The following is an 11,115-nucleotide window of genomic DNA, read 5'->3' as shown; positions in this document are numbered from 1 at the left end:
CACCAGCCAGAGAGGGAAGGGGCCTGGGAGTCGTTTTATCTCAGCAGACGGCAGTGGGGAGAGCCAGCGGGATGTTGGTGTTGTAGGGAGGGGTGTTGGCAGCAGGGAGGACTGGTGGTGACATTATATAGACAGGGTTTCTAGGAATAATTGGGTTCCCCGGGTATCCCCTAAAAGGTTCCCTGCAATTTTCTGGTCATTTGAAAATTGTATCAAGTACAGAAGAATTTGCACTGCATCTGATCTCACACTATTAGAGAGGGTTGGGGTTCCTTACAATGCATCTGATCTCAGACACTATTAGAGAGGGTTGGGGTTCCTTACAATGCATCTGATCTCACACTATTAGAGAGGGTTGGGGTTCCTTACAATGCATCTGATCTCAGACACTATTAGAGAGGGTTGGGGTTCCTTACAATGCATCTGATCTCAGACACTATTAGAGAGGGTTGGGGTTCCTTACAATGCATCTGATCTCACACTATTAGAGAGGGTTGGGGTTCCTTACAATGCATCTGATCTCACACTATTAGAGAGGGTTGGGGATCCTTACAATGCATCTGATCTCACACTATTAGAGAGGGTTGGGGATCCTTACAATGCATCTGATCTCACACTATTAGAGAGGGTTGGGGTTCCTTACAATGCATCTGATCTCAGACACTATTAGAGAGGGTTGGGGTTCCTTACAATGCATCTGATCTCACACTATTAGAGAGGGTTGGGGTTCCTTACAATGCATCTGATCTCAGACACTATTAGAGAGGGTTGGGGTTCCTTACAATGCATCTGATCTCACACTATTAGAGAGGGTTGGGGTTCCTTACAATGCATCTGATCTCAGACACTATTAGAGAGGGTTGGGGTTCCTTACAATGCATCTGATCTCAGACACTATTAGGGAGGGTTGGGGTTCCTTACAATGCATCTGATCTCACACTATTAGAGAGGGTTGGGGTTCCTTACAATGCATCTGATCTCACACTATTAGAGAGGGTTGGGGTTCCTTACAATGCATCTGATCTCAGACACTATTAGAGAGGGTTTGGGTTCCTTACAATGCATCTGATCTCAGACGCGCTATTAGAGAGGGTTGGGGTTCCTTAACAAAAAAAAGTTTGGGAACCACTGGTATAGATCTGCGGTGTGCAAACTGGGGGGCGCTGGGTTTACAAAGGCCCCGCGTGCTTCCCAATGGCACTTAAATTAAGTGCTGGGGGGAACCGCGAAGGCCTCTGTAAACCTTACTTATCGTGGCTTCTTACACGCGTCACCATTGATGTCATGTGACGTCACGTTGCTATGGCAACATGACGTCATAACGCCGACTCCTGAGGGGGGGGGCGCGGAGAGAGGGGAACTGCCGGCAGGGGGGGCGCAGGGAAAATAAGTTTGCGCCCCCTGGTATAGATCATTGGTGAAACCTCACCCAGAGCTCAGTTCTGGAGACCAGATCTCAAAGGATGTAAATAAATTGGAGATTGTGCGTCAAAAAGAGAGACTGCCAAGATGGTGTAGGTACGATCTGTAGCTGTGGGTTTTCTGTACAGTTTTTTTTCAAATGACCTGATGATTGCAGGAAACATTTTAGGGGGTACCCAGGGAGCCCCTGTTAAAAACACTGGTCTACATCAGCCTTATCAGGTAAGATGACCAGTCCTTAATATGTACAGCTTGGAACAGGGGTGTGCAAACGGGATGTGACATTTTCTGGGGGGGGGGGGGGAGAGTCTTGACTGGAGGTGTGCACCCCTGGTTGAGAGGAGAGGGGGGGGGGTGCGGTGGGATATGATAGAAACTTTCAAATAAAGTGACTCTACAACGTAAAGGAGAGAAGTGTAAGAACAAGCATTCTCTGACACTGGCGGGTGGCAAATGTTAGTTACATAGATGAGGTTAAGGGGGGCAAAAAAACATTGCGATCAACCGATGTTAATTTTAGACAGGTACTGTGTAATTATAGAGTGAGGAAGCACTGCACGGAAAGAGTAGTGGATAAGTGGAATAGCCTTCCAACACAGGTGGTAGGGGGCCAAAAGAGTAAACGAATTAAAACATGCTTGGGATGGACAAGAGGCTAAAGCCAAACAACAAACGAATGGGGTCTGAGGTTTTACAGCAGATGGGCCAGGCTTGGCCCATTTTCCAAAGTGGTTCCTATCTATGTGGGGGTGTCTTCAGGACGAGTTGAGCGCCCCTGGGTTTGGGAGTTAAGTTACATTCTTCAACTGGCCATAAGGGCAAGAACTACTTAGGAAGGGGTTGGTAGCCTTTAATAGGAGGCTATAACTCTTCCACCCTCCTTATTACCTCACCCTGAATACTGGCGCCCCAACCCCTAAAACGTGGTCCCAAAGTTAAGCTGCATGTTCTTGCGCTGCAATATTTAAGATTCTCCCCCCCCCTCTCACCCACCGTTGGCCCGTGTTTGTAGTGGGTGCGTGCCTATCAGCTGAGCGATTTGTGCTCGGTGTTTGTGCGGCGGGGAGATGTGGTGGATGTGTCACAACACTGGTTCGCCCTCGTTGGCTGAACCGCTCCCGTGACGCCACGCGAAAAAAAAAATCATTCGTAGCTGGAAAATTCTGCATCGCGCCCACCACGGCCACCCTCATTGACTTCCACAGATTTGTTCTCGTGGCGCGCAATGTGGCGGCTACTATAATCGCGGCCTTGCCATGCAGCGGGACTTGGCCAGGTCCTCGTTATCTTGGTTCGTTTTCCACTTGGGGACTGGAGATTTCACCCAATCTTCTCCCTTTTTAGTTTTCATTCCTGTGTGGGAGCAATTTGGCACGCAGAGTGGGCAGGTGTCCGATATATACCCGACATCTGCACAGGAGCTAATCTTCCTCTCGGCGCCCTGTCCGTGGCACTAGGGCCACGCTTATAGTCCCGGGGACGTGATGTCGCGTCAAAACAAATGTATTGAATCGATCACGTGTGCTTATAGTAGAAGCGGCGGCTTGGTCGCGATCGCTGGAAGTCCATTACATTTGATGTTTCAGCGCGCAGCGTCGCCTGGACTATAAGCGCAGCCTAGGAGCTGTTTCTCTGTACAGAGCAGCGGGTTTGAGATGGGGAGTATTAAATACATGGGGTCCCCTTTTTGCATTGTTGACACATTAAGGCAGGGGTCCTCCACTCAATACCCCCCAAACCATCGGTATTAAGGATATCTCAGCTTCAGCATAGGTGGTGCAGTCAAAGACAGACACCTGTGCTGAAGCTGGGATATCCTTAATACCTGACCTGTTGGGGGGGGGGGGAGTTGCGTCTTGAGAATCCCTGCATTAAAGACACCCGAGGAATAGGGCGTTTGAAACCATGAAGGCGCCGTGATGGATAATAGTGTATTTATTTAGGAATGAACATGTCAGTCCTCCGTGGACGCTTCTCTCGATAAACTCCCCACGTGCTGTGTGAGTCTAGGACCCCGCGTCTTATTCCTGGCCTCATACGCCGTCCAGCTCCTGTCGTCATACGCCGTCCAGCGACTCTCATCATACGCCGTCCAGCTCCTGTCATCATACGCCGTCCAGCTCCTGTCATCATACGCCATTACGCCATCCAGCTCCTGTCATCATACGCCATCCAGCTCCTGTCATCATACGCCATCCAGCTCCTGTCATCATACGCCAAACAGCTACTGTCATCATACGCCATCCAGCTCCTGTCATCATACGCCATCCAGCTCCTGTCATCATACGCCATCCAGCTCCTGTCGTCATACGCCGTCCAGCGACTCTCATCATACGCCGTCCAGCTCCTGTCATCATACGCCGTCCAGCTCCTGTCATCATACGCCATTACGCCATCCAGCTCCTGTCATCATACGCCATCCAGCTCCTGTCATCATACGCCATCCAGCTCCTGTCATCATACGCCAAACAGCTACTGTCATCATACGCCATCCAGCTCCTGTCATCATACGCCAAACAGCTACTGTCATCATACGCCATCCAGCAACTGTCATCATACGCCATCCAGCTCCTGTCATCATACGCCATCCAGCTCCTGTCATCATACGCCATCCAGCAACTGTCATCATACGCCATCCAGCTCCTGTCATCATACGCCATCCAGCTCCTGTCATCATACGCCATCCAGCTCCTGTCATCATACGCCATCCAGCTCCTGTCATCATACGCCGTCCAGCTCCTGTCATCATACGCCATCCAGCTACTGTCATCATACGCCGTCCAGCTCCTGTCATCATACGCCATCCAGCTCCTGTCATCATACGCCGTCCAGCTCCTGTCATCATACGCCAAACAGCTCCTGTCATCATACGCCATCCAGCTCGTCATCATACGCCGTCCAGCTCCTGTCATCATACGCCGTCCAGCTCCTGTCATCATACGCCAAACAGCTCCTGTCATCATACGCCAAACAGCTACTGTCATCATACGCCATCCAGCTCCTGTCATCATACGCCATCCAGCTCCTGTCATCATACGCCATCCAGCTCCTGTCATCATACGCCATCCAGCTCCTGTCATCATACGCCGTCCAGCTACCGTCATCATACGCCATCCAGCTCCTGTCATCATACGCCATCCAGCTCCTGTCATCATACGCCATCCAGCAACTGTCATCATACGCCATCCAGCTACTGTCATCATACGCCATCCAGCTCCTGTCATCATACGCCATCTAGCTACTGTCATCATACGCCGTCCAGCAACTGTCATCATACGCCATCCAGCTCCTGTCATCATACGCCATCCAGCTACTGTCATCATACGCCATCCAGCTACTGTCATCATACGCCATCCAGCTACTGTCATCATACGCCATCCAGCTACTGTCATCATACGCCATCCAGCTACTGTCATCATACGCCATCCAGCTCCTGTCATCATACGCCATCCAGCTCCTGTCATCATACGCCATCCAGCTACTGTCATCATACGCCATCCAGCTACTGTCATCATACGCCATCCAGCTACTGTCATCATACGCCATCCAGCTACTGTCATCATACGCCATCCAGCTCCTGTCATCATACGCCAAACAGCTCCTGTCATCATACGCCATCCAGCTACTGTCATCATACGCCAAACAGCTCCTGTCATCATACGCCATCCAGCTACTGTCATCATACGCCATCCAGCAACTGTCATCATACGCCATCCAGCTCCTGTCATCATACGCCAAACAGCTACTGTCATCATACGCCAAACAGCTCCTGTCATGTGCGGCACTGTGGCAAAACTCCCGCCACTCACGTCAATGTGTTGTTAAGGTATGGTCATCTCATGTTTGTTTATCCCATTGTTTCCCTGGGGTTCCACGATTGGATCAAAAGGGTGCTTTGGGATTGCCCCCATTCTCCCAGAGCAGGCTTGTTGCTATGGGCTGGACATCCTCCATCCTGATTGGCTGTTGCTGGGTAATGCAGCCAATCAGGAGGTGATGCCAGGACCCTGGGGGTGTGGCTAAGCAGGAGGAAGCAGCATGGTTAGGGGGGGGGGGGGTGAGGCTGGATCGGTCACTGTCCTGTTGTGGGGGGTGACTCACCCACTGAGCACTGACTAGGGGGGACCTCAAGAGGAAAAAAAATAAATATATTAAACCCTTGTTTAAGGCCAATAAGCAGTAATGAACTTGGACCATGGTTGTGGTTTTTGCGAAAAAATAAACCCATTGGTACAAGCATCATGTGTACTATATGTGTACTATATGTGTACTATAAATGGTGGGTGTGGGATATTCTCCCAAAATCGGGTCTCAGCTGTCCCAGGGATAGGTATATAAATGAGGTATAAGTCTTGAACAAGGTATATGAGAGCAATGATAAATGCTAGGGAGACTCAAATAAGCAATGAATGCAGTGGTATTTGTGTACTGGTGACGCTGTGTGGCTGGCTCAGATCTCCATATATACCATAAAGGTCCCAAACAAGCCCCAGCAAAACCAAAAAGTACATACCATGTGAGTCCAGGAAACTGAAATCTCCCACTTACAGCACAGCTGTCCTTGTTGAATGGGTGCATCACGTCCAGCATAGCAGAGAGAAGGATGGTCCCAAACGGGGGGGCCTTGGCGGAGCACTATCCAAGAAAAGGAGGGGGGCTGCAACCAGTTGGGAATAAAAACGCTTTATTTAAGTGGTCAAACAAAAGTACATGGTCACTTTGACGCGTTTCGGGACCTGCGTCCCTTTATCAAAAAGTGAATTTGCGTCTGCATGCATACCTGTTACATGCTGAACCCCCCGCCCCCAGCGATGACGTCACGGAGCCAAAACTCGCGCGAGTTGATCAGAGGCCATTCAGCATGAGAGGATTCAGCATGTAACAGGTATGCATGCAGACGCGAATTCACTTTTTGATAAAGGGACGCAGGTCCCGAAACGCGTCAAAGTGACCATGTACTTTTGTTTGACCACTTAAATAAAGCATTTTTATTCCCAACTGGTTGCAGCCCCCCTCCTTTTCTTGGATAGTGCTCCGCCAAGGCCCCCCCTGGGACCATCCTTCTCTCTATATGAATACTATATGTGTACTATATGAATACTATATGTGTACTATATGTATACTATGTGTACTATATGTGTACGTGCTTCAGTGCAATAATCCATCTTCTACGAAGAACAGATAATGATTCATGTTAGAGACGTGACGTTACCGTACCATCCTTTTGCTGCCATGTTACAATGGAGACCGGGAAAGGATGGGAGCGGCCCAGCCCTTCACACAGGCATCATAGAGCAGAGCTACTACCCACCATGTATAGGTCTCCTTAGGCCGAGTCCATGCTGCCTTCGCCCGCGCGGAAACGTGCGCCTCCGTGACGTCACCCACGTGAAGCGGGTGCGTTTTTCCAGACATGCTAGACGCGCGGGGGGCGTGTCTGATGTCACAGAGCTGGTTCTCCCTCCGCTCATGTGACCATCCTCTTCACCCGAGAAATCAGTTTCCACTGATTCCTCGCGCAACACGCACACTCCCCCCCCCCTCCTGTCACGCGTGCCTGCGCGATCAATGCCTTAAGGCTATTGGAGCAGCATGGACTCAGCCTTGGAAGAGTTCTCTAGGAAGGAGACAACCTCCAAAGACCACAGGAGAATCTGCGCTCGTCTGACAATGAAATGCGGAATATTTATTAAGACTCGGCCTGTAACGTATTTACAGATGTGAGGACAACAGAGCACAGGAAATCTTAAAACATTTCCACTCAGATCCAGTTTTTCATGAGGCGCGGACATGCGGGGGAACAGAGGGGGGTTATTTCTTCACGATTTGGATAACGTCCTCATCTTCCATCAGGTGGTCTTTGCCGACTTTCTGGGGGTTGTGTTTCACAGACGAGCCCCAAAGCATTGCACTGAGCGGAGGAGAAAACGGTCAGAGTCAAAACCTCAGCCACCCCGGAAAATCATACAACCAGTCTACATTTAAAAAGCAGACACCTCTCTCCAGCAGATCACTACGAGGAGAGCCCGGTGCTCCCTGTAAAAACAGACAGGGTGGGCACTTACTATTTGAACTCCTTGATAAGGTTCTTGTGGATCTTGGTACAGAAATCCTCCACGGTTGTGTGGGTATCTGGCAGAACCACAGGGGACGTGTAATCCGGTAACTGCCCTTTGGGTTTGGTGTAACTGCAAAGTAACAAGAAGTTCTGATTAAACTGCTCTGGGGCTTCTCCTGACGGACATAGAAAGGGGCTTAGGAGGGATAGAAGTGTGAAGCTGCACTCGGCACAACTTTATATCGCAGGCAGTGGGGTTCCTGCGGCCCTCCTGTCCCCAGCTCACTCACATCCGCACCAGGCGCAGGTAGTCCCACATCTTCTCCAGGAGGTCATCAAAGTTCCAGCGGTGATGGGCAGAGATGGGCACGCAGTGTGGCACTTTGTAAATCACATCCAGCTCTTCCAGCGAGATCTGGTCAATCTTATTGAGCACGTAAATGCAGGGGATGTAAACCCTGCGGAAGACAAGAGGGTCAGCGGCTGGGCAGGGTCAGCGGCTGGGCAGGGTCAGCGGCTGGGCAGGGTCAGCGGCTGGGCAGGGTCAGCGGCTGGGCAGGGTCAGCGGCTGGGCAGGGTCAGCGGCTGGGCAGGGTCAGCGGCTGGGCAGGGTCAGCGGCTGGGCAGGGTCAGCGGCTGGGCAGGGTCAGCGGCTGGGCAGGGTCAGCGGCTGGGCAGGGTCAGCGGCTGGGCAGGGTCAGCGGCTGGGCAGGGTCAGCGGCTGGGCAGGGTCAGCGCGATGCCCCGCAGACGCAAGACACAATCATACCGGTTCCCCTCCACCACATCAATGAGGTCATCGGCAGTGGCGTCGCTGCGCAGAGTGATGTCTGCATTGTGGATCTTGTACTCGGCCAGAATGCTCTTCACGGTGTCACCGTCCAGCTCGGTCTGAACACACTGAGGGGGAAGGGGGAGCAACAGCGCAATATGGTCAGGGGTGTGGGCACTGCACTGTATGACAAGTATCTCTGTACACTGGGCAGAGCCCCACTGACGATTGTATGGCTTACAAACAAGGTTTGTCACCTGCTCCTCTGACCCGCTCAGTGGCCGTGTGTCCTGCCTCTCCCTTTGCACCCCACCCAGCGCCCCCTCGGAGTCCTGCTGTAAACACACTCCCTACCCCATCCCTGCTTTGCCCTCCTCGTGCCCAACCCACAGCCACTCCTCCGTGTCCTCCTCCATGGCTTACCGTGGCTGTGAGGTTAATCCCCCCCTTGTCTTTCTTTTTGTACCCGATGTTCGGGGGCTGCTTGTTCAGTCGGATCCCGAATCCCTCCAGCTCGTTCTCGATGATCTTCTTGTGTCCTAGCGGTTTCAGCACATCCAGGATAATGAGGATCAGGTTGCAGGTTCGAGCCACTGCAGAGACCAGAGAGACACGGTCACCCAACCTCCCCCCAACATCAGAGCCCAACCAACCACTAGGACAGAGGCGCTCACCTGCGATGACTTGACGACCTCTGCCCTTTCCATCCTTTGCTCCCTCGATGATTCCAGGGAGGTCGAGCAGCTGCAGGGAGAGAGGAGTGTGACCTGTGAGGCAGGTACAGGAGGGGGGGGGGGGGTGTTGTTGCTACTAGAACCCTGCCCTTCCTGTGCCATCTAGAACATCACTGAGACTTTGTATACATTTTTCCATGTAAAACAAGTTCTCCATTGTGATGACATCACTAATATGTGAGCAGCTGCACAGGAGGCAGAGCGTGATGCTCATGGTCAGGGAGAACAGGGCAGCGGGGAAGGAGAAAGCAGTCTGTACTTATGTCTACGGATGTGTAACCAAAACAGGGAGCGCGAGATGATCCCCTCCCCAAGGCTGCGCACCTGGATCTTGGCTCCCTTGTATCTCACGACTCCGGGCACCGTTGTCAGCGTGGTAAACTCGTAGGCTGCCACCTCGGAGTAGACTCCGGCCAGGTTACTGAGCAACGTGGACTTTCCCACGGACGGGAACCCCACGAACCCGATCCGAGCATCTCCCGTCTTCGCAACGTCGAAACCTAAGGACGGAACATTTTTGAGGTACCAAAGAAGCTCACAGCCCCGAGGTGCCCGGGCCCTACATCCAGGAGGTGCCCCGGGACCCACAGCCCTGTCGTCCACGGGTCCCTGTGAACCAGCAATGCCCGATTATTCTGCACAATCTGATCGCCTGTAATACGGGGTGCAGGAGACTATGTCTGATGTGGGAAGCGGCTCAAGTACTGATCCGGGGATCCCACATGTACAGATCCGGGGAGTGAGTGCAGCTGGATTTGGGTAAGATTGTAATTGATCGTTGAGTCCCAATGGGAGAAAAGTGCTATATAAAATAAAGTTATTATATTAAGCCGCCCCCTCGCTTGGGTCACCCGATACTGTTTGTTCATAAATAAAAACAGTGATGTAACTCAGTCCAATCAGCAGATGAGGGGAGAATAAAGGTGATTTCTATGAATAGGATTGTGTGTGCTCATTATAGATCAGGGGGCCACAAGGTGTGTCAGCAGGGGGGGGGGGGGGGGCGCACAGGAGGAGACTGGCTATTGGTGTTAGCAGGGGGAGGGGGATTGCAGGACGGGACTTGCGGCACGATGAAAGGGGGTCACGCACCTTCTCCGGGTCCCCCTCCTCCGCCACCCTTCGGGGTGATGAGCTCTCGGCGCAGTTTGGCCACACGAGCCTTCAGGAGCCCCAGATGATGTGCGGTGGCTTTATTCTTCTGGGTCCGGGCCATCTACAGGACAGAGCGAGGGGTCACATGTCAACTCACAGACTAATGTCCCTGACATCACCTGCCCCGGTCCTCTCCCCGGACACCCCATGCTGCCCCCAGTCTAACGTCACCTGCCCCGGTCCTCTCCCGACATCCCATGCTGCCCCAGGTCTGACGTCACCTGCCCCAGTCCTCCCACCCTTGACACTCCCTGCAGCCCCTAGTCTGACATCACCTGCCCCAGCCACCCCATGCTGGCCCCAGTCTGAGGTCACCTGCCCCAGTCCTCCCACCCCGACACTCCATGATGCCCTAGGTCTGACGTCACCTGCCCCAGTCCTCCCATGCTGCCCCTGGTCTGACGTCTCCTGCCCCCGGTCACACACTACTTAGTCCCCGGGATACACGTGTTGGGTCAGAGTTGATAATCTACCTCGGCCTCTATCTCGGCGATCTTCGCCACCGTCCCGCTCATGGTGAAGCCGGATCCGCCCAACCAGCCACCGGAACCGCACACCCAGAGACCCGGAGCCGCCGGAGCCGCACAACCCGAGACAGAGGCCCGGAATCAACAGAGAGAACACTGCGCGTGCGCAGCCGGGAACACAATCACGTGCGCGATGACGACGCACTAACGCCCCGCCCCTTCTCGGCTGCGAGTCCTAGAGAGGAAGAGTTGAGTGACTATCCGGCCTCACTCTATCCCCACTCTATGGTAACTGGCGGACTACGAGTCCTCCCGCTGGCTTTACCCATTATCTCCTGCACATTACATCAGAACACCATACTAACTTCATGTAAACAACAGGCCAACTGCATGAACCCAACATGCTAACTGCATGTAAACAACATGCCAACTGCATGTACCCAACATACTAACTGCATGTAAACAACATGCTAACTGCATGTACCCAACATACTAACTTCATGTAAG

General features: G+C 52.5%; 1 protein-coding gene across 1 annotated transcript; it reads right to left on the bottom strand.

Moving 5' to 3' along the window:
- Nucleotides 1-7,087: 7,087 nt before the first annotated feature.
- On the bottom strand, nt 7,088-10,781 carry DRG1 (developmentally regulated GTP binding protein 1). The gene is made up of 9 exons (XM_075568426.1): nt 10,615-10,781; nt 10,079-10,202; nt 9,311-9,486; nt 8,927-8,996; nt 8,676-8,845; nt 8,250-8,380; nt 7,771-7,938; nt 7,488-7,610; nt 7,088-7,333 (listed from the first exon to the last, which is right to left on the bottom strand). The coding sequence occupies exons 1-9, from the start codon at nt 10,654-10,656 to the stop codon at nt 7,234-7,236; spliced, it is 1,104 nt and encodes a 367-aa protein (XP_075424541.1). The 5' UTR covers nt 10,657-10,781; the 3' UTR covers nt 7,088-7,233.
- Between the last annotated feature and the right edge of the window lie 334 nt (nt 10,782-11,115).

The sequence above is a fragment of the Ascaphus truei genome, chromosome 13, assembly GCF_040206685.1.
Source record: "Ascaphus truei isolate aAscTru1 chromosome 13, aAscTru1.hap1, whole genome shotgun sequence".
Lineage (NCBI taxonomy): Eukaryota > Metazoa > Chordata > Amphibia > Anura > Ascaphidae > Ascaphus > Ascaphus truei.
This window is presented reverse-complemented; position numbering and strand designations above follow the sequence as displayed.

Coding starts and splice junctions, on each gene's coding strand:
- DRG1 (XM_075568426.1), bottom strand. CDS start 10,656: ATGAGCGGGACGGTGGCGAAGATCGCCGAGATAGAGGCCGAG. Junction 8,846..8,926: donor AGGTCGTCAAGTCATCGCAG/GTGAGCGCCTCT, acceptor TGGTCTCTGCAG/TGGCTCGAACCTGCAACCTG. Junction 8,381..8,675: donor GGATTAACCTCACAGCCACG/GTAAGCCATGGA, acceptor CTTCCCCCTCAG/TGTGTTCAGACCGAGCTGGA.